Source organism: Plectropomus leopardus, chromosome 18 (assembly GCF_026936395.1).
Source record: "Plectropomus leopardus strain MGB_pleo_1.0 chromosome 18, ASM2693639v1, whole genome shotgun sequence".
NCBI lineage: Eukaryota > Metazoa > Chordata > Actinopteri > Perciformes > Serranidae > Plectropomus > Plectropomus leopardus.
In genome coordinates, this window is record NC_142193.1 from 23412130 (window position 1) to 23436268 (window position 24139).

General features: G+C 37.7%; 1 long non-coding RNA gene and 5 gene segments (V, D, J or C); 1 reads left to right on the plus strand and 5 right to left on the minus strand.

The window, feature by feature from the left end:
* The window catches only part of LOC148186498 (uncharacterized), a 117304-nt gene that overhangs the window by 92003 nt on the left and 1162 nt on the right, over positions 1–24139 (plus strand). The window contains exon 3 of the long non-coding RNA XR_015779682.1: positions 15955–16007. This is a non-coding gene — a long non-coding RNA (uncharacterized LOC148186498). The remainder of the gene's footprint in view (positions 1–15954; positions 16008–24139) is intronic.
* LOC148186504 (Ig heavy chain V region XIG14-like) lies at positions 337–937 on the minus strand. The segment is given in 2 exon segments: positions 337–665; positions 767–937. Coding segments are annotated over 2 exon segments (348 nt in total).
* LOC148186505 (Ig heavy chain V region 5A-like) lies at positions 4630–5688 on the minus strand. The segment is given in 2 exon segments: positions 4630–5428; positions 5530–5688. Coding segments are annotated over 2 exon segments (348 nt in total).
* LOC148186506 (Ig heavy chain V region XIG14-like) lies at positions 8115–8964 on the minus strand. The segment is given in 2 exon segments: positions 8115–8707; positions 8809–8964. Coding segments are annotated over 2 exon segments (345 nt in total).
* LOC148186507 (Ig heavy chain V region XIG14-like) lies at positions 13487–14040 on the minus strand. The segment is given in 2 exon segments: positions 13487–13794; positions 13896–14040. Coding segments are annotated over 2 exon segments (351 nt in total).
* On the minus strand, positions 19576–21305 carry LOC121963336 (Ig heavy chain V region 5A-like). The segment is given in 2 exon segments: positions 19576–20880; positions 20967–21305. Coding segments are annotated over 2 exon segments (348 nt in total).

Genomic DNA, 24139 nt, shown 5'->3' on the forward strand with positions numbered 1-24139 from the left:
TAATTTTCTGATTTTAAGAAAACAAATAAAAAAAACAATCAACACTGTTTGGGAAGAGAAACTGATTTTTTGAGATTTCAGCTTTTAAATGTGAGCTGAATTACTTTAAAGGTTTTATACAAATACAGTGACAAAGCAGTTGTTTAGATGTCAGTGTACATAAATTGATGTAAAGGCTGCTTTTAGATTTATCTATGAACCATTTTTTTAAAAAACAATCTTAAAACTGTTTCTCTCTTTACTGTATCAGTGAGCTGGTGTTGAAATCATTAGTGGTCTGAGGGCTCCTCCTCTGGCAGTTTCATGTAACAAGTGTTCAGGCACTGAGGGGTTTTTGTTCAGGTCTACTGATGGTTTGTGTTACTGTGACTCTCTGGCACAGTAATACACAGCAGAGTCTTCAGGCTGCAGATTCTGTCCGTTTAGAGTCACTGTCTTGCTGGAAGAGTCTAAGTCAATACTAAACTTGTTCTTCAGTGAATCTTTAAAGGCAGAGCCCCCGGTATATTTCCATCCAATCCACTCCAGTCCTTTTCCTGCAGGCTGTCTGATCCAAGCTGTAGCGTAGCTGCTTAGAGAATAAGAGACCTGACAGGTGATGGTCAGACGTTGACCTGGCTGCACAGTCACAGAGGCTGGCTGTGTCAGCTGTTCACACTTCACACCTGTGGAGGGAAACATGTTGAATATTGAATCAGTGTAATGAGAGTGAACAGTCAGTGTGCTGTGATCATACTGTCAGTGTCTCTGCCTCAGTGAGACTCACAGGATCCAGCAGCCAGCAGCAGCAGCAGAGCTACAGAGAACATGGTTGGTGTTGAAGGTGATCTGATGGGAGCTTCTCTTCTTCTGCTGCAGCTGACAGCATGATATCAAGTCTTTATAGCAGACTGTGAGGAAGTTCACTTTGCATAGAGAAGGACACTGACAGGCTATAAGAGAAGGATGAACTGTCACATGAAGTCCAGGCTTGCAACTGAGTCATTAACATTTATTTTGGCACGTGTAAAAAAAAAAAAAGATTTTATAGAACAACTTAAAATGATTTTTTCACCTTTAGATTAATTCATATACAATCAGATCACCAGACTATTTAATTTCTGTGTTAATAATGTGGGGGAACTTCAACATAAGTTGTAAACATTAATCAGTTTTAGATTCTTGTGTGTGGATTGATGCTGGACTAAAGATTCTTTCTTTGAATGTGAAATGCAAAGTTTTGACTTGTTCTGGCATGTTGAGTTTTTGTACAGCGTTGCTGCTGCTTGTGTCACTGTGTGTTCCGAGCACAATAATAAACAGCAGTATCTTCAGTCTTTAGCCTGTTCATCTGCAGATACAGCTGCTGTTTGCTGTTGTCTCTAGAGATGGTGAACCGGCCTTGAACTGACTGAGAGATGTAGATGTAGCTACTATCGTAAATACAGGCAACCCACTCCAGTCCTTTTCCAGGAGCCTGTCTGACCCAGTGCATATAGTGGTCACTAAATGTGAATTCAGAGGCTGTACAGGTCAATTGGTGGGATTCTCCAGGCCTTTTAAAAACTGTTTCAGATTCTGTCAGAGTCTGACCATCAACACCTGTAAGACCAAAAATAAGACATGCATGTTATGTTACTTTGGTAGCACAGGTGGAAATATGTCAAATTAAGATTGTTGATTCTTCACCTGCACAGCAGATAGTTAACAGCAGCAGTCCTGTCCTATAGTCCATCATTGTTAAACTGTGTGTCCACTGTTGTCTGTCCTCCTCTCTGCAGTCAGATAAGTAGAGGTGGAAGATATCTGAGTTTTGCATTGACTCCTCCTCACAGGGAGGTGGAAAAAAAGTTTTGCTTTGATCGTAGTTAATGGTTTTGGTGAAAATGTTTCACTGGTAAAAATTAGAGGAAATTTAGATGAAAGTTAAAAGTTGTAGAATTTGTTTTTAGATCTTGTCACCCTTGTGTCTGTGTAGTTGGGATTGTAGAACCAAGAAAAATGAGTCTTTAGTCCATTAAAATAATTGGTTTTCTCACCATAAACAGTAACTACAAATGGCAAATAGTCCCCATAAACACTGTATTTCAGTCCTTGAGCAGGTTTATTTATTAGGATGTGAACTGAAGCTGCTAATGAATCACAAATTTACATTTCACATAAAGAAAAGGTGGAATTTGAATTTCTGACAAACACACCTGGGAATATTTCCTGTAGTTTGATCATTTAACATCATTATGATGCTGGCTAAAGACTAATAATTTTAGTTACTAATGCAGTTATTATTCTGATTAAAAAAAAAAACAAATAAAAAAAATCAACACTGTTTGGGAAGAGAAACTGTTTTTTTGACATTTCAGCTTTTAAATGTGAGCTGAATAACTTTAAAGGTTTGAGACAAATACAGTGACAAAGCAGTTGTTTAAATGCTAGTGTACATAAATTGATGTAAAGGCTGCTTTTAGATTTATCTATGAACCATTTTTTTAAAATAACAATCTAAAATCTGTTTATCTCTTCTTTGTATCAGTGAGCTGGTGTTGAAATTGTAGTTTGTTTGTTTTTTCTGCATAACTTCTTTGTCAGATAAATCAAATGACGATGTATACAATCAGGTCAACAGACTATTACCTTTCTTTGTGATTAACGTGGGGGAGCTTTGACAAAACTTGTAAACATGAACTACTTTTTGATTCATGTACGTGTTTTGAGGATGTTGGACTAAAATTTATTTCTTTGAATGAGTTCAGACTTGTTTTGGCATGTTTGGTTTTTGTACAGCATTACTCCTTCCTCTCTTTTTGTACAGCTGCTCAACCAGCTTCAGTCACTGTGTGTCTCGAGCACAATAATAAACAGCAGAATCTTCAGTCTTCAGACTGTTCATCTGCAGATACAGCTGCTGTCTGTTGTTGTCTCTGGAGATGGTGAAGTGGCCTTTAACTGACTGAGAGTAGTAGATCTCACCACTGTCATATTTGATTAGAGCAACCCACTCCAGTCCTTTTCCAGGAGCCTGTCTGACCCAATGCATCCAGTAGCCAGCAAAGTTAAATCCAGAGGCTGTACAGGTCAATTTGTGGGATTCTCCAGGCCTTTTAATCGCTGGTTCAGATTCTGTCAGAGTCTGACCATCAACACCTGTAAGACCAAAAATAAGACATGCATGTTATGTTACTTTGGTAGCACAGGTAGAAATATGTCAAATAAAGGTCAGGAAAAACCTTCACCTGCCCAGCAGATAGTTAACAGCAGCAGTCCTGTCCTATAGTCCATCATGTTAAACTGTGTGTCCACTGTCCTCTGTCCTCCTCTCTGCAGTCAGATAAGTAGAGGTGGAAGATATCTGAGTTTTGCATTGACTCCTCCTCACAGGGAGGTGGAAAAAAAAGAGTTTTGCTTTGATCGTAGTTAATGTTTGGTGAAAACAGAGAATGAAAAGTCCAGGATTGAATCCTCCAATTGAGCTGATTTGTCTTACATTTTTTTTCAGTCTATAAGCATTATATCACCTCATTTCTTTTAATAAAACTTAACGTTTATTGTATTTTAGACAACAAGCATATTTAACAAGCAAGGCCAAATGAACCTTATTAAAACTGAATTTATGAAGGATCTGTTTTGTATTGCAGTTGCTCGTATTTAATAATCTAGCTACATACAACTATTTTACAAGACAGCCATTGTCATACAGAGCATCCTAGATTGTTATTTTATTCTTTTTTCCAGATTAATGTTGTAGCCCTATTTATATATGTCTCTGTTTTACAAATTTTAGTCAACTTTAATCAAGGTTCAAGAAATCATTAGATAAGTGAACATGCAAATCTTTCAAATGAAATCCATTAAAATGTGTGAACAGTAAATTAAAGTGAGTATGGGTGATCAAAACTGTAAAAAGAAAGCAAAGAGTTTTAGACCTGAAAAAATGTGGCAGAAGGGATGAAAAATAATTAAAATACGGCTAACACTGCCATCATTGTGATGGAGGCCCCCTACCCATCAGCACCCCGAAAAAATCTTTTCTTTTTTCTTCTTCTTTATTTCTCAAAACCAGGATAAGATAACACTTACACGATCTTACAATATCAAAAATCTTAGATGTTATGTAGTCTCATATTATGATATTAATGTAATATCGACAAATTGACCGTCCCTTTACCATCCAGTACTGTTTTAGAATAATATTACAAACAGAATATTTCAGCACATTTGTGTATTTGTGTTGGCAGATGTTTAAATTGTGGAGGCCTCAAATACATGAGTGTGTTTAAAACCCTGAATAAAACAGTGATTACCTCTGACAGCTTAGAAGACCTGAAGAAGCTAATAAGACCAGTGGCTGTTTGAACTGAGAAAACTGAGGATATTCAGGCTGACACTGGTTTTGGTGGAAATGTTTCACTGTTAAAAATTAGATGAAATTCAGTTGAAGGATTAAAGTTGTAGAATTTGTTTTTAGATCTTGTCACCCTTGTGTCTGTGTAGTTGGGATTTCAGAACCAAGAAAAATGAGTCTTTAGTCCATTAAAATAATTGGTTTTCTCACCATAAACATTAACTACAAATGGCAAATAGTCCCCATAAACACTGTATTTCAGTCCTTGAGCAGGTTTATTTATCAGAATGTGAACTGAAGCTGCTAATGAATCACAAATTTACATTTCACATAAAGAGAAAGTAGAATTTGAATTTTTGACAAACACACTTGAAATATTTCCTGTAGTTTGATCATTTAACATCATTATGAAGCTGGCTAAAGACTAATAATTTTAGTTACTTATGCAGTTAATTTTCTGATTTAAAAAACAAACAAAAATATCAACACTCTTCAGGAAGAGAAACTGATTTTTTGAGATTTCAGCTTTTAAATGTGAGCTGAATTACTTTAAAGGTTTTATACAAATACAGTGACAAAGCAGTTGTTTAGATGTCAGTGTACATAAATTGATGTAAAGGCTGCTTTTAGATTTATCTATGAACCATTTTTTTTAAAAAACAATCTTAAAACTGTTTCTCTCTTTACTGTATCAGTGAGCTGGTGTTGAAATCATTAGTGGTCTGAGGGCTCCTCCTCTGGCAGTTTCATGACACAAGTGTTCAGATACTGAGAGGTTTTTGTTCAGGTCTACTGATGTTTTGTGTTACTGTGACTCTCTGGCACAGTAATACACAGCAGAGTCTTCAGGCTGCAGATTCTGTCCATTTAGGGTCACTGTCTTGCTGGAAGTGTCTAAGTCAATACTAAACTTGTTCTTCAGTGAATCTTTGTAGTATGAATCTCCGGTATATTTCATTCCAATCCACTCCAGTCCTTTTCCTGCAGGCTGTCTGATCCAAGCTGTGTAGTAGCTGCTTAGATCATAAGAGACCTGACAGGTGATGGTCAGACGTTGACCTGGCTGCACAGTCACAGAGGCTGGCTGTGTCAGCTGTTCACACTTCACACCTGTGGAGGGAAACATGTTGAATATTGAATCAGTGTAATGAGAGTGAACAGTCAGTGTGCTGTGATCATACTGTCAGTGTCTCTGCCTCAGTGAGACTCACAGGATCCAGCAGCCAGCAGCAGCAGCAGAGCTACAGAGAACATGGTTGGTGTTGAAGGTGATCTGATGGGAGCTTCTCTTCTTCTGCTGCAGCTGACAGCATGATATCAAGTCTTTATAGCAGACTGTGAGGAAGTTCACTTTGCATAGAGAAGGACACTGACAGGCTATAAGAGAAGGATGAACTGTCGCATGAAGTCCAGGCTTGCAACTGAGTCACAGACATTTATTTTGGCATGAATGAAAATGTATGATTTTATAGAACAACTTCAATTGTAGTTTGTTTGTTTTTTCTGCAAAACTTCTTTGTCAGATAAATCAAATGACGATGTATACAATCAGGTCAACAGACTGTTAACTTTCTTTGTTATTAACGTGGGGGAGCTTTGACAAAACTTGTAAACATGAACTACTTTTTGATTCATGTACGTGTTTTGAGGATGTTGGACTAAAATTTATTTCTTTGAATGAGTTCAGACTTGTTTTGGCATGTTTGGTTTTTGTACAGCATTACTCCTTCCTCTCTTTTTGTACAGCTGCTCAACCAGCTTCAGTCACTGTGTGTCTCGAGCACAATAATAAACAGCAGTATCTTCAGTCTTCAGACTGTTCATCTGCAGATACAGCTGCTGTCTGCTGTTGTCTCTGGAGATGGTGAAGCGGCCTTTAACTGACTGAGAGTAGTAGATCTCACCACTGTCATATTTGATTAGAGCAACCCACTCCAGTCCTTTTCCAGGAGCCTGTCTGACCCAATTCATCCAGTAGCCAGCAAAGTTAAATCCAGAGGCTGTACAGGTCAATTTGTGGGATTCTCCAGGCCTTTTAATCGCTGGTTCAGATTCTGTCAGAGTCTGACCATCAACACCTGTAAGACCAAAAATAAGACATGCATGTTATGTTACTTTGGTAGCAAAGGTGGAAATATGTCAAATTAAGATTGTTGATTCTTCACCTGCACAGCAGACAGTTAACAGCAGCAGTCCTGTCCTATAGTCCATCATGTTAAACTGTGTGTCCACTGTTGTCTGTCCTCCTCTCTGCAGTCAGATAAGTAGAGGTGGAAGATATCTGAGTTTTGCATTGACTCCTCCTCACAGGGAGGTGGGAAAAAAAAAAGAGTTTTGCTTTGATCGTAGTTAATGTTTGGTGAAAACAGAGAATGAAAAGTCCAGGATTGAATCCTCCAATTGAGCTGATTTGTCTTACATTTTTTTTCAGTCTATAAGCATTATATCACCTTATTTCTTTTAATAAAACTTAACGTTTATTGTATTTTAGACAACAAGCATATTTAACAAGCAAGGCCAAATGAACCTTATTAAAACAGAATTTATGAAGGATCTGTTTTGTATTGCAGTTGCTCGTATTTAATAGTCCAGCTACATACAACTATTTTACAAGACAGCCATTGTCATACAGAGCATCCTAGATTGTTATTTTATTCTTTTTTCCAGATTAATTTTGTAGCCCCATTTATATATGTCCCTGTTTTACAAATTTTAGTCAACTTTAATCAAGGTTCAAGAAATCATTAGATAAGTGAACATGCAAATCTTTCAAATGAAATCCATTAAAATGTGTGGACAGTAAATTAAAGTGAGTATGGGTGATCAAAACTGTAAAAAGAAAGCAAAGAGTTTTAGACCTGAAAAAATGTGGCTGAAGGGATGAAAAATAATTAAAATATGGCTAACACTGCCATCATTGTGATGGAGGCCCCCTACCCATCAGCACCCCGAAAAAATCTTTTCTTTTTTCTTCTTCTTTATTTCTCAAAACCAGGATAAGATAACACTTACATGATCTTACAATATCAAAAATCTTAGATATTATGTAGTCTCATATTATGATATTAATGTAATATCGACAAATTGACCGTCCCTTTACCATCCAGTACTGTTTTAGAATAATATTACAAACAGAATATTTCAGCACATTTGTGTATTTGTGTTGGCAGATGTTTAAATTGTGGAGGCCTCAAATACATGAGTGTGTTTAAAACCCTGAATAAAACAGTGATTACCTCTGACAGCTTAGAAGACCTGAAGAAGCTAATAAGACCAGCAGCTGTTTCAACTGAGAAAACTGAGGATATTCAAGCTGACACTGGTTTTGGTGAAAATGTTTCACTGTTAAAAATTAGATGAAATTCAGTTGAAGGATTAAAGTTGTAGAATTTGTTTTTAGATCTTGTCACCCTTGTGTCTGTGTAGTTGGGATTTGAGAACCAAGAAAAAAGAGTCTTTAGTCCTTTAAAATAATTGGTTTTCTCACCATGAACAGTAACTACAAATGACAAATAGTCCCCATAAACACTGTATTTCAGTCCTTGAGCAGGTTTATTTATCAGAATGTGAACTGAAGCTGCTAATGAATCACAAATTTACATTTCACATAAAGAGAAAGTAGAATTTGAATTTTTGACAAACGCACTTGAAATATTTCCTGTAGTTTGATCATTTAACATCAATATGAAGCTGGCTAAAGACTAATAACTTTAGTTACTAAAGGAGTTAATTTTCTGATTTTAAGAAAACAAATAAAACAAACAATCAACACTGTTTGGGAAGAGAAACTGATTTTTTGAGATTTCAGCTTTTAAATGTGAGCTGAATTACTTTAAAGGTTTGAGACAAATACAGTGACAAAGCAGTTGTTTAGATGTCAGTGTACATAAATTGATGTAAAGGCTGCTTTTAGATTTATCTATGAACCATTTTTTTAAAAAACAATCTTAAAACTGTTTCTCTCTTTACTGTATCAGTGAGCTGGTGTTGAAATCATTAGTGGTCTGAGGGCTCCTCCTCTGGCAGTTTCATGTCACAAGTGTTCAGGCACTGAGGGGTTTTTGTTCAGGTCTACTGATGGTTTGTGTTACTGTGACTCTCTGGCACAGTAATACACAGCAGAGTCTTCAGGCTGCAGATTCTGTCCGTTTAGGGTCACTGTCTTGCTGGAAGAGTCTAAGTCAATACTGAACTTGTTCTTCAGTGAATCTTTAAAGGCAGAGCCCCCGGTATATTTCATTCCAATCCACTCCAGTCCTTTTCCTGCAGGCTGTCTGATCCAAGCTGTGTAGTAGCCAAGACTATAAGAGACCTGACAGGTGATGGTCAGACGTTGACCTGGCTGCACAGTCACAGAGGCTGGCTGTGTCAGCTGTTCACACTTCACACCTGTGGAGGGAAACATGTTGAATATTGAATCAGTGTAATGAGAGTGAACAGTCAGTGTGCTGTGATCATACTGTCAGTGTCTCTGCCTCAGTGAGACTCACAGGATCCAGCAGCCAGCAGCAGCAGCAGAGCTACAGAGAACATGGTTGGTGTTGAAGGTGATCTGATGGGAGCTTCTCTTCTTCTGCTGCAGCTGACAGCATGATATCAAGTCTTTATAGCAGACTGTGAGGAAGTTCACTTTGCATAGAGAAGGACACTGACAGGCTATAAGAGAAGGATGAACTGTCACATGAAGTCCAGGCTTGCAACTGAGTCACAGACATTAATTTTGGCATGAATGAAAATGTATGATTTTATAGAACAACTTCAATTGTAGTTTTTTTTTTTCTGCAAAACTTCTTTGTCAGATAAATCAAATGACGATTTATACAATCAGGTCAACAGACTATTACCTTTCTTTGTTTATAACATGTGGGGGAGCTTTGACAAAACTTGTCAACATTAACTACTTTTAGATTCATGTATGTGTGTTGAGGATGCTGGACTAAAATTTATTTCTTTGAATGTGAGTGTAGACTTGTTTTGGCATGTTTGGTTTTTGTACAGCATTACTCCTTCCTCTCTTTTTGTACAGCTGCTCAACCAGCTTCAGTCACTGTGTGTCTCGAGCACAATAATAAACAGCAGTATCTTCAGTCTTCAGACTGTTCATCTGCAGATACACCTGCTGTCTGCTGTTGTCTCTGGAGATGGTGAACCGGCCTTTAACTGACTGAGAGTAGTAGATGCTGCTACTATCATATTTGATATTAGCGATCCATTCCGGTTCTTTTCCAGGAGCCTGTCTGACCCAGGCCATCCAGGAGCTAGCAAAGTTAAATCCAGAGGCTGTACAGGTCAGTTTGTGGGATTCTCCAGGCCTTTTAATCGCTGGTTCAGATTCTGTCAGAGTCTGACCATCAACACCTGTAAGACCAAAAATAAGACATGCATGTTATGTTACTTTGGTAGCACAGGTGGAAATATGTCAAATTAAGATTGTTGATTCTTCACCTGCACAGCAGATAGTTAACAGCAGCAGTCCTGTCCTATAGTCCATCATGTTAAACTGTGTGTCCACTGTTGTCTGTCCTCCTCTCTGCAGTCAGATAAGTAGAGGTGGAAGATATCTGAGTTTTGCATTGACTCCTCCTCACAGGGAGGTGGGAAAAAAAGTTTTGCTTTGATCGTAGTTAATGGTTTTGGTGAAAATGTTTCACTGGTAAAAATTAGAGGAAATTTAGATGAAAGTTAAAAGTTGTAGAATTTGTTTTTAGATCTTGTCACCCTTGTGTCTGTGTAGTTGGGATTGTAGAACCAAGAAAAATGAGTCTTTAATCCATTAAAATAATTGGTTTTCTCACCATAAACAGTAACTACAAATGGCAAATAGTCCCCATAAACACTGTATTTCAGTCCTTGAGCAGGTTTATTTATTAGGATGTGAACTGAAGCTGCTACTGAGTCAAACATTTACATTTCACATAAAGAAAAGGTGGAATTTGAATTTCTGACAAACACACCTGGGAATATTTCCTGTAGTTTGATCATTTAACATCATTATGATGCTGGCTAAAGACTAATAATTTTAGTTACTAATGCAGTTATTATTCTGATTTTAAAAAAAAAACAAATAAAAAAAAATCAACACTGTTTGGGAAGAGAAACTGATTTTTTGACATTTTAGCTTTTAAATGTGAGCTGAATCACTTTAAAGGTTTTATATAAATACAGTGACAAAGCAGTTGTTTAAATGCTAGTGTACATAAATTGATGTAAAGGCTGATTTTAGATTTATCTATGAACCATTTTTTTAAAATAACAATCTAAAATCTGTTTATCTCTTCTTTGTATCAGTGAGCTGGTGTTGAAATCATTAGTGGTCTGAGGGCTCCTCCTCTGGCAGTTTCATGTCACAAGTGTTCAGGCACTGAGGGGTTTTTGTTCAGGTCTACTGATGGTTTGTGTTACTGTGACTCTCTGGCACAGTAATACACAGCAGAGTCTTCAGGCTGCAGATTCTGTCCATTTAGGGTCACTGTCTTGCTGGAAGAGTCTAAGTCAATACTGAACTTGTTCTTCAGTGAATCTTTAAAGGCAGAGCCCCCGGTATATTTCCATCCAATCCACTCCAGTCCTTTCCCTGCAGGCTGTCTGATCCAAGCTGTAGTGTAGAACAACCTCAATTGTCGTTTTTTTTTTTCTACGAAACCTCTTTGTCAGATAAATCAGATGACGATTTATACAATCAGGTCAACAGACTATTACCTTTCTTTGTTTATAACATGTGGGGGAGCTTTGACAAAACTTGTCAACATTAACCACTTTTAGATTCATGTATGTGTTTTGAGGATGTTGGACTAAAATTTATTTCTTTGAATGTGAGTTCAGACTTATTTTGGCATGTTTGGTTTTTGTACAGCATTACTCCTTCCTCTCTTTTTGTACAGCTGCTCAACCAGCTTCAGTCACTGTGTGTCTCGAGCACAATAATAAACAGCAGTATCTTCAGTCTTCAGACTGTTCATCTGCAGATACACCTGCTGTCTGCTGTTGTCTCTGGAGATGGTGAACCGGCCTTTAACTGACTGAGAGTAGTAGATCTCACCACTGTCATATTTGATTATAGCAACCCACTCCAGTCCTTTTCCAGGAGCCTGTCTGACCCAGTTCATCCAGTAGTCAGCAAAGTTAAATCCAGAGGCTGTACAGGTCAATTTGTGGGATTCTCCAGGCCTTTTAATCGCTGGTTCAGATTCTGTCAGAGTCTGACCATCAACACCTGTAAGACCAAAAATAAGACATGCATGTTATGTTACTTTGGTAGCACAGGTGGAAATATGTCACATTAAGATCAGATAAAACCTTCACCTGCCCAGCAGATAGTTAACAGCAGCAGTCCTGTCCTATAGTCCATCATGTTAAACTGTGTGTCCACTGTTGTCTGTCCTCCTCTCTGCAGTCAGATAAGTAGAGGTGGAAGATATCTGAGTTTTGCATTGACTCCTCCTCAAGGGGAGGTTGGAAAAAAAAAGTTTTGCTTTGATCGTAGTTAATGTTTGGTGAAAACAGAGAATGAAAAGTCCAGGAATGAATCCTCCAATTGAGCTGATTTGTCTTACATTTTTTTAGTCTATAAGCATTATATCACCATATTTCTGTTAATAAAGCTTCACAGGTTAATTGTATTTTAGACAACAAGCATATTTAACAAGCAAGGCCAAATGAACCTTATTAAAACAGAATTTATGAAGGATCTGTTTTGTATTGCAGTTGCTCGTATTTAATAGTCCAGCTACATACAACTATTTTACAAGACAGCCATTGTCATACAGAGCATCCTAGATGATTTTATTCTTTTTTCCAGATTAATGTTGTAGCCCCATTTATATCAAGGTTCAAGAAATCATTAGATAAGTGAACATGCAAATCTTTCAAATGAAATCCATTAAAATGTGTGGACAGTAAATTAAAGTATGGATGATCAAAACTGTAAAAAGAAAGCACAGAGTTTTAGACCTGAAAAAATGTGGCTGAAGGGTTGAAAAATCATTAAAATACAGCTAACACTGCCATTGTGATGGAGGCCCCCTACCCATCAGCACCCCGAAAAAATCTTTTCTTTTTTTCTTCTTCTTTATTTCTCAAAACCAGGATAAGATAACACTTACATGATCTTACAATATCAAAAATCTTAGATATTATGTAGTCTCATATTATGATATTAATGTAATATTGACAAATTTACCATCCCTTTACCATCCAGTACTGTTTTAGAATAATATTACAAACAGAATATTTCAGCACATTTGTGTATTTGTGTTGGCAGATGTTTAAATTGTGGAGGCCACAAATACATGAGTGTGTTTACAACCCTGAATAAAACAGTGATTACCTCTGACAGCTTAGAAGACCTGAAGAAGCTAATAAGACCAGCGGCTGTTTGAACTGAGAAAACTGAGGATATTCAGGCTGACACTGGTTTTGGTGGAAATGTTTCACTGTTAAAAATTAGATGAAATTCAGTTGAAGGATTAAAGTTGTAGAATTTGTTTTTAGATCTTGTCACCCTTGTGTCTGTGTAGTTGGGATTTCAGAACCAAGAAAAATGAGTCTTTAGTCCATTAAAATAATTGGTTTTCTCACCATAAACAGTAACTACAAATGGCAAATAGTCCCCATAAACACTGTATTTCAGTCCTTGAGCAGGTTTATTTATCAGAATGTGAACTGAAGCTGCTAATGAATCACAAATTTACATTTCACATAAAGAGAAAGTAGAATTTGAATTTTTGACAAACACACTTGAAATATTTCCTGTAGTTTGATCATTTAACATCATTATGAAGCTGGCTAAAGACTAATAATTTTAGTTACTTATGCAGTTAATTTTCTGATTTAAAAAACAAACAAAAATATCAACACTCTTCAGGAAGAGAAACTGATTTTTGAGATTTCAGCTTTTAAATGTGAGCTGAATTACTTTAAAGGTTTTATACAAATACAGTGACAAAGCAGTTGTTTAGATGTCAGTGTACATAAATTGATGTAAAGGCTGCTTTTAGATTTATCTATGAACCATTTTTAAAAAACAATCTTAAAACTGTTTCTCTCTTTACTGTATCAGTGAGCTGGTGTTGAAATCATTAGTGGTCTGAGGGCTCCTCCTCTGGCAGTTTCATGACACAAGTGTTCAGATACTGAGAGGTTTTTGTTCAGGTCTACTGATGGTTTGTGTTACTGTGACTCTCTGGCACAGTAATACACAGCAGAGTCTTCAGGCTGCAGATTCTGTCCATTTAGGGTCACTGTCTTGCTGGAAGAGTCTAAGTCAATACTAAACTTGTTCTTCAGTGAATCTTTGTAGTTTGGGGTGCATCCAACACAGTTAAATCCAATCCACTCCAGTCCTTTCCCTGCAGGCTGTCTGATCCAGTGTGTGTAGTAGCTGCTTAGAGAATAAGAGACCTGGCAGGTGATGGTCAGACGTTGACCTGGCTGCACAGTCACAGAGGCTGGCTGTGTCAGCTGTTCACACTTCACACCTGTGGAGGGAAACATGTTGAATATTGAATCAGTGTAATGAGAGTGAACAGTCAGTGTGCTGTGATCATACTGTCAGTGTCTCTGCCTCAGTGAGACTCACAGGATCCAGCAGCCAGCAGCAGCAGCAGAGCTACAGAGAACATGGTTGGTGTTGAAGGTGATCTGATGGGAGCTTCTCTTCTTCTGCTGCAGCTGACAGCATGATATCAAGTCTTTATAGCAGACTGTGAGGAAGTTCACTTTGCATAGAGAAGGACACTGACAGGCTATAAGAGAAGGATGAACTGTCACATGAAGTCCAGGCTTGCAACTGAGTCACAGACATTAATTTTGGCATGAATGAAAATGTATTATTTGATAGAACAACTTCAATTGTAGTTTTTTTTTTTCTGCAAAACTTCTTTGTCAGATAAATCAAATGACGATTTATACAATCAGGTCAACAGACTATTACCTTTCTTTGTTATTAACGTGGGGGAGCTTTGACAAAACTTGTCAACATTAACTACTTTTAGATTCATGTATGTGTGTTGAGGATGTTGGACTAAAATTTATTTCTTTGAATGTGAGTTCAGACTTGTTTTGCCATGTTTGGTTTTTGTACAGCATTACTCCTTCCTCTCTTTTTGTACAGCTGCTCAACCAGCTTCAGTCACTGTGTCTCTCGAGCACAGTAATAAACAGCAGTATCTTCAGTCTTCAGACTGTTCATCTGCAGATACAGCTGCTGTCTGCTGTCGTCTCTGGAGATGGTGAACCGGCCTTTAACTGACTGAGAGTAGGCGATGCTGCTACTATCATAAATAGCGGCAACCAACTCCAGTCTTTTTCCAGGAGCCTGTCTGACCCAGGCCATCCAGTAGCCAGCAATGTTAAATCCAGAGGCTGTACAGGTCAATTTGTGGGATTCTCCAGGCCTTTTAATCGCTGGTTCAGATTCTGTCAGAGTCTGACCATCAACACCTGTAAGACCAAAAAGAAGACATGCATGTTATGTTACTTTGGTAGCACAGGTGGAAATATGTCACATTAAGATCAGATAAAACCTTCACCTGCCCAGCAGATAGTTAACAGCAGCAGTCCTGTCCTATAGTCCATCATGTTAAACTGTGTGTCCACTGTTGTCTGTCCTCCTCTCTGCAGTCAGATAAGTAGAGGTGGAAGATATCTGAGTTTTGCATTGACTCCTCCTCACGGGGAGGTGGAAAAAAAAGAGTTTTGCTTTGATCGTAGTTGTTGTATGGTGAAAATAAAGAATGAAAATTTCAAACAACAAACATATTAAGGAACAAGATCTTATCAGGTTTCTTAAAACAGAAATTATGAAGGCTCTGTTTTGCATTGTGGTCGCTCATGTTTAATAGTTCAGCTACATAAAACTATTTTATATGACAACCATTAATTACATTAATTTTGTAGCCCCATTTATGTGTATTTCTTATTTTAAAAATTTTAATCAACTTTAACCAAGGTTCAAGTGAACATAAAAACCTCAAAACTGAAATTCATTAAAATTTGCAGGCAGTAAATTAATTTGCATATGGGTGATCAAATCTGTGGAATGAAAGCAAAGGGCAATAAGACCTGAAAAAAATATGGATGAAGGTGTGAAAATGTTTGAAATACTAATGCCATCTGTGTGATGAAGGCCCCAACCATGAGCATCCTGAATAAATGAATGTTTCTTTCTTTCTTAAAACCAGGAAAGGACAACACATGCATGAAATTACAATTTTAACAATCTAAGATTATACCTAGTCTCATGTCACAATATTGATTTACTATGGATACATTTCCTGCTCCTATTCAATACTGTTTCAAAATAATATTACAAACAATACACTGTGCTTGTTTTCTGTGGAGGTTTTTGTGCAGCTGCTCCACTGTCTTCAGTCACTGTGTTTCTCGAGCACAGAAATAAACAGCAGAATCTTCTGCAGTCAGACTCTTGATCTCGAGGTACTGAGTGCTGCTGGACACATCTTCAGTCATGATGAAACGGCTTTGAAAGGAGCTGCCATAGCTGGCAGAGTTTGAACCTGAGTCCATCCTCCCAATCCACTCCAGAGCTTGCCCTGGCCTCTGTCGTATCCAGTGCATATAGTAGTCTGTCATGTCAAAACCAGATATAATACAGGACATCTTCACTGTCTCTGCAGGTCTCTTCACCTCAGAGGGAGACTGGTCCAGTTTGGTCTCACTCCAAACTCCTGTAAGTTGACAAATTGTGATCATCAAGCATAATGTGCAGCATGTGTGAGTATTCACAGTACCATAAATAATCTGCAGTATTTTTCTTTCTGATAAACAACATCTTCTGACATTTCTAAAAAAAAAAATGCCCCCAATCAATTCATTGCATACCATAAACCATTTTTTCAACCAGCTTTGAAATTTTGACATTTTCTCTTTATAATTATTTCCTGATCAAATCAAATTCTGTGATCAGCTTGTTTTTCTGTTCAGACTGATGACATCATTTATGGTTTGATAATTATATTATCCATTGTGTGATAAGCACTGTAGTTCAGTGCTTTCTGATCTGACTGTTTTAGAAATATATAAAACTGTTCCAGTGTTCTTCCACAACTTTCTGATGGTGTGTTTATAAGAGATAAAGAGTTTGCATAGACCTCCCTCTACAGGTTTGAAAAGACAACATGTGACACAGATTCATTTCCATAAACAGAATAACTCTACAGCTCAGAGGAAACTGTAAATTATCAAAGTCCTGGCAACTAATTTCTGAACCGACGGAAAATAATGGGACATACGACTTTCATGTTCTATTATGACAATCTTCAATAATGGTGTAGCAGTTTAAAAAAATAATATTGGCCATATTATAAAAGGCAAATTTACATCCTATTTTTGTATTTGTGAAGGGACAGAGCTACTGATTAACTTATTGATAAATTTTCATTTTTTATCCATTTGCAAGGAAATGGAAAAGTTTTTATCATCCTATGTAGGCAGTGAAATACACAAAAATAAATTTATGAAAACATGTCATATGCTTTTTGTATGGAGAGAAAATGTATCTTTTCTAAGCCTCTTCTATACTGACGTCGACTGTAGTGGAAGTCAAATAAGACTTAAACATTTAATTTTATCAGCTCACCAAAATGTGTCTTCATTAATGTTCATATTAAGGTCATGTGTGTGTGGTTGAGTCACATGGTTGCTGGGTATTTGTGCAGGTCTGTTGGTGGTTTGTATCACTGTGGGATAACGTACACAGTAATACACAGCTGTGTCCTCAGGCTGCAGATTCTGTCCTGTTAATGTCACTGAGCTTGTAGAAGTGCGTGTGTGGTAGAGGAACTTGCTCTTCAGAGCATTATTTTGGTCAACACCTCCTCCACCCCACCGATGTATAATCCAGTCCATTGGTTTTCCTTCACGCTGTCTGATCCAGCCTGTTGCGTAGCTGTTATCAGTCAAAGAATAACCAGAGACCTGACAGGTGATGGTCAAAGACTGTCCAGGCTGCGCGACCAGTGAGTCTGGCTGGATGAGGCTGATACTGTTCACACCTGTGGAAACACAAATCAACATTATCTCCATCATTCATCTGACTATTCAATGTTTCTAATGTGTTTGTGAGTGAGAATCCACTGAAAGCTCCTCACAGGATCCAGCTGCCAGCAGCAGTATCAGAGCTACAGAGAACATGGTTGATGTTGAAGCTGAGCTGATGTGAGCTCTTCTGTCCTCTCACTGACACACACACACTTCCTTATGAGTAACTTTTATTTGCATATTGTTGAATAATCATAGGAATTTAAATCGAATAATTTGATGGTATAAACAGCGCGTCCTCTCTAGCGACATGGTAGTGAAATTGTTTAGTAAGGAACATGATTTTAGCATCAAAATGGTGATTTTTTTTTATTTTTTGTAAGGAACATATTGTTGTTTTATTTTTTATGAAAGGCATTTTATAGATTTAATTGTCACCGTGGCCTAAAGGTTTTTTGCGCATCTGTATCACTGCTATGATTATATTTCACTAACAATATGTATAGAAACTAATGAAGTTAGTACAGCTCAATGCAGAAGGACTCAGTTATGTCTGATACAGAGCTTTGTAAAGCAGTTTTGACTGTAGTTTAATTTATATTGTAAATACAGTAACAGCTAATAAAGATGTTGCTGGAAATCATGACCAACTGTCTCAACAAACTGACAGAAAATATTCTGATGAATTGTGTTTTGTTGTTAGTTGGCCATCATGAAATGGAAATGTGATTTCAAAGCTCTGACATGCTTCAGTGCTTCTCACACAGAGATCAGTGTTGCTCAGTTTTTGTGCAGCTTCGTGGTCTTGTGTGTCACTGTGGCTCTCGTGCACAATAATAAACTGCTGAATCCTCTGGTTTGACACTGTTCACCTTTAAGTATACGAGATTTGTGGAAGTGTCTTTGGTGATGGCAAACTGGCCTTGGAGACTTTGGGCAAATATTGTGCCTGTTCCGCTATCAATGCGTCCGATCCATTCCAGTCCTTTCCCTGGTTTCTGACGGATCCAGTGCAGCCAAGCCAGCGTCAGTCCCTCCACTTTGCAGGACAGAGTGACTGTTCCTCCTGCTCTGCTGACCACTGGCTCTGAGGAGGTGAGGGACTGGCCCTGAGCAGCTGAAAGATACACAAAATTTAGATGACTCAGAGCCAGCAGACATCCAAAGCTCCTTTTCACCTCCTCCGCCGTACGCTGACTTCACTCACCTGAAATGAGAGCCAAGAGGACGACACTTTGTACCACTGTCATGGTGGAAACTTGAGTCTGGATTTGTAAAGGCTGTTATGATGGATATATATCGTGCAGGCAGAATGGGTGGGGAGTATGCATCAGAGTGTGAATTTGCATTATAGCAGCTGTAGTTTTTGGAGGATTGTTGGACTCAAAGAGAGAAAGAAAGTCCAAAACAGACTGAGACACCAACATTTATGTTGTTCAGCATTTCTCCCTAAAAATGTTGTGTTAATGTCAGGATGAAGCGTGCCCAAAGAGGGTGTGAATATAAAAGTGTAGTTCAGGGTTTGAATGTCAGTCCATTAAGATCAATGAGATGAGATATTAATGTGTCCTCACAGTGACAGAAGAGAGAAGCTTGACACTGACTGCCATCTAGTGTTTTTATTAATGGAACTGCAGCGTTACTTTTTACTACTATGTTGTTACTTCTTCTAGATAGCAAGTAATATTTGAGTCAAAGTGGTTCAAAATGTTGAGAGTGGCATTTATTTTATTCATATCTGGTTATTGGGTTCAGCAGTTTGTGTCTGTCTTTGGCTGTTATGCGAGGTAGTGGTGATTACATGAACACATTTTCTGTTAATTGAATTAATGGCTGATAATGATGTTTCCTCATGATTTTATTATAAGCTACAACACCAAAAGATAAAAAATACAAATAGTATTCTTCCTAATGGTCCATCAGCAGAAGAAGAATGAGCGCTGTAGGTTTTTGTGCAGGTGTTCAACCAACTTCAGTCACTGTGTGTCTCGAGCACAATAATAAACAGCAGAATCTTCAGTCTTCAGACTGTTCATCTGCAGATACAGCTGCTGTCTGCTGTTGTCTCTGGAGATGGTGAACCGGCCTTTAACTAACTGAGAGTAATAGATGCGATCACTATCATATTCGATAGTAGCAACCCACTCCAGTCCTTTTCCAGGAGCCTGTCTGACCCAGGCCATCCAGGAGCTACTAAAGTCAACTCCAGAGGCTGTACAGGTCAGTTTGTGAGATTCTCCAGGTCTTTTAACAGCTGGTTCAGATTCTGTCAGAGTCTGACCATCAACACCTGTTAAGATAGTGAAGAAGCCATCATGTAAAATGTCAGAAACACAAATGGAAATATGTCAAATAAAGGTCAGGAAAATGTTCAGAGTCTGACCATCAACACCAAAAACAGACAGGTGGAAATTTGTCAAATTAAGATCAGTGAAAACCTTCACCTGCCCAGCAGATAGTTAACAGCAGCAGTCCTGTCCTATAGTCCATCATGTTAAACTGTGTGTCCACTGTCCTCTGTCCTCCTCTCTGTTGTCAGTTATGTAGAGATGGAAGATATCTGAGTTTTGCATTGACTCCTCCTTTTTGATTGAACAGTGTCCTCTGTTCATCTTTCCCTTTTTAAACTTCTACTAGTTTTATGGCTTATTCCGAAGTAATAGTATTTTGTTGTTTACTTATAAATAAATTAATTAATTCCCTCACTTTATTTCTCATATTATTGATTTTGTTTAGATGTAACTGATGCTTTTGTCTATTGCAACATACAAGTAATGGAATTTTGGTACTGTTTATAAATAAAGGTTTTCTGTGTTACTGTATTATTATATCACTGGTTTTAGTTTATGTAGTATAAAAATTGCCATGCATGCTTTGTTGGAGATGAGCAAACAACACATTGCGTATTTATCTTCCAAAGTTAAGATTTTGTGCAACAAATTATAAGAGCAGACTTTAATGCGTCTGTTTCAGGGGAAACTGAACATGTGTTCAGTTGCTTACGACATCAGTTTTAATTGTTGGAATAAATACAGTGATGGTATCAGTGATTGTAACCTCAAAAACATTTAATTGAAAATAGTTAATGTTTAGTTAATGAAACATTGATTAAATCTAAAGCCTGTTTCTCTCTTTACTGTATCAGTGAGCTGGTGTTGAAATCATTAGTGGTCTGAGGGCTCCTCCTCTGGCAGTTTCATGTTACAAGTGTTCAGGCACTGAGGGGTTTTTGTTCAGGTCTACTGATGGTTTGTGTTACTGTGACTCTCTGGCACAGTAATACACAGCAGAGTCTTCAGGCTGCAGATTCTGTCCGTTTAGGGTCACTGTCTTTCTGGAAGAGTCAACACTGATACTGAACTTGTTCTTCAGTGAATCTTTGTAGTATGTTGTGTATCCATCAGCTGCCATTCCAATCCACTCCAGTCCTTTCCCTGCAGGCTGTCTGATCCAAGCTGTGTAGTAGCTGCCCACAGAATAAGAGACCTGACAGGTGATGGTCAGACGTTGACCTGGCTGCGCAGTCACAGAGGCTGGCTGTGTCAGCTGTTCACACTTCACACCTGTTAAAAAGATTTTTTTGTAATAAATTGTCAAGCTATACTACAAAACAAGAACTGCAAACTTTGACAGATCCAGAGAGACTCACATCCAGCTGCCAACAGCAGCAGCAGCGCTGCAGAGAACATGGTTTTTGTTGAAACTGACGTGCTGTGAACTCCACGGACGGCCTGATGTGATGTTTTTATAGCTGAGTAATCAGGAAGATCACTGAGTTTGCATAGAAGCAAACATATGAAGCACCAGTGTTGGTCTGACTGGAGCCAATAGAAGAGTCTGTTTGGTGTTAGTATATCTGCAGAGTGAAAACAATAAGAATCATTTTCAACATTTTTACAAAGGTGAGAATTCAAATTAACATTTATATTAGAGTCACAATAATATGATGTGCAACCAAACAAAATGACTAACCTGGTGTGTTGCTTTCTATAAGTCATATTTCAGTGTGTTTGTCGACATCACGTTCATGATCAAATTCAAACATATGAGCACAGCTCTTGTTATGTGGTTGCTACTTTACTTTATTCATTTAGTTAACTTACTGTTCGAACATACTGTATTTGCTGCAAAAAGATATACAATGACAACAGCCGGTATCATGAAAGTAGTTTTAAATCTTAAGTTGGATTCTGCTGGTTTTCAGGTTTCAGTAAAATATATTTAACGGTTTCAGTGTGTGCAGATGTTGGGAGACAGACAAACAGAGAAACTAGGAGGCTCTAGAAGGAAACAGATGTTCAGGAAGTGAAACCTGAAAAACAAATTGCAAAAAACTAAACCCTTTAGTATGGATAAAACTAGGGGAGTCATGCATGCACTTGTTTTCTCTTTTTCTCAGAATTTTGTTCTGATGAAATGTAAGTTAAATATCAGTCATACATCATTAGTATTCAAATGTGTCTGTGTTGTATCATTTTGAATGACTTGACCTGAGGATATTATTGAAGTGAGAGAGTGCAGGGTCTCTCAGCCCAATGAGGTTTAAAAAAGGACAAAAAATGTGTCTTACTACAGGATTTGTGGTGGCTGAAATTCAGCAATCAGTTGTGTGCAGCCCTTTAAAAACAACTGATCTTCTCTCTCTCTGCGTGTGTGTGTGTGTGCGTGTGTGTGTGTGTGTGTGTTTAATGTGTGTTTAACAATGATATTTCTCAGGACTAGTTTCAGGACTTTGTATAATATATAGACTTTTTATATAATATAAGAATATAATGCAGGTCCAAATTTAATTGATTAATCAAACAAATATTTGTGATCAAACCATGTCACAGTGTTTCCCAACTGATTGGTCCTGGTCCAAAAGTGGGTCGCAACTTCACTCTGAATGGACCGAAAGGTCAAGTTTGTAAATAAACACACTTCATTTTGATGTACAGTGCATTCCCAGTACAGAGCATTTATTTAGTGTAATTAAGTGTCATTTCTGTTGTTTATTTTCACACATTAAGTTTTATTCCATTGTGCCCTAAGGCAGCATGTTGTTTACATTTCTTGAAATAAAAATTGAATATGTCTGGACCTTGAGCTAATTACTAAGCAGAAATCTGGACCCCATAGCTGGACCATTTAGGAACCACTGTCACATCATATAATAAAATATATCATTGAAAAAATAAATTTGAGATTTGTGTGTAAGATATGAATAGTATAAATACAAATCTAATGCTTTTCCTACACCAGCCTGAGCGATGAGTACTGTAGGTTTTTGTACAGCTGCTAAACCAATTTAAGTCACTGTGTGCGCCTCGCGCACAATAATAAACAGCAGAATCTTCAGTCTTCAGACTGTTCATCTGCAGATACAGCTGCTGTCTGCTGTTGTCTCTGGAGATGGTGAACTGACCTTGAACTGACTGAGAGTAGTAGATCTCACCACTGTCATATTTGATCATAGCAATCCACTCTAGTCCTTTCCCAGAAACATGTCTGGCCCAACTCATCCAGTAGCTGCCAAAGTCAAATCCAGAGACTGTACAGGTCAGTTTGTGAGATTCTCCAGTCCTTTTAATCACTGGTTCAGATTCTGTCAGAGTCTGACCATCAACACCTGTCAAGACAGCAAACCATCATGTGATATGTCAGAAACACAAATGTGTCAAATAAAGGTCAGGGAGAACCTTCACCTGCCCAGCAGATAGTTAACAGCAACAGTCCTGTCTGATAGTCCATCATGTTAAACTGTGTGTCCACTGTCTTTTGTCCTCCTCCCTGCAGTTTGATAAGTAGAGCTGGAACACATCCAAGTTTTGCATTGACTCCTCCTTTCAGGGAACATGCAGCTGGACTGAAATTATGATGAAACTGGGGAATTATTGTCCAACAATTATGCCTCCAAGTCACCAGTTTTGACATTTGTGTGACATGTTTGAATTTGTGTAAAATGTAGATCAGTATTGACACCACAGCCACATTTGTTAATACACAAGGGCTCATTTTCGTTCAGACATGTGACACATTTAGACTCAAGGTTTCAGATTTCTAAAATTATAATTGATCTTGGTATCAAGGTTATCTTTCACATTAGACACTTTGAACATGATGTGAAGCACATTAGAGTATTTACAGAAATATAAATAAAATACAGTTTCATTGATAAACATCTACTTGCATTTCTGAAAATGTCTTTATTATCATCTCACCAAGTCATGCAGTTAAGCATTGTTTTAAATATATTTCGGGAGTATTTCACATTTATAATTTTTCGATGACCATGCCAAGTTTGCTTGGTGGTGAAATGTGTTTTGAGCTTGTATCCTGTTTCAGACTAAATTCATGCTTTGTACTTGTGATTTTTTTTTTTTTTTTTTAACATTTGCAACTTACTATTAAATAATGTTACACTGGCAATCTAAGACTGAATAACATTTAGTTGAAATAACTCTGGGTATTACTGTGAGAAATATAATATAAAGAAAATAAATATTAACTCGGGACATTACAGTAAAATGTATAGAAATCTAATGTGGATATAAAAGTGCTTTTGCAGATTGTTAGAAAACTCAGATGTCAGTAAGATCACATTGCTGTTCTGCTGCTCTGTGGAGGTTTTTGTGCAGCTGCTCCACTGTCTTCAGTCACTGTGTCTTGTCGAGCACAGAAATAAACAGCAGAATCTTCTGCAGTCAGACTCTTGATCTCGAGGTACTGAGTGCTGCTGGGCACATCTTCAGTCATAAGGAAACGACTTTGAAAGGAGCTGCCATAGCTGGCAGAGTTTGAACCTGTGTTCATCCACCCAATCCACTCCAGAGCTTGCCCTGG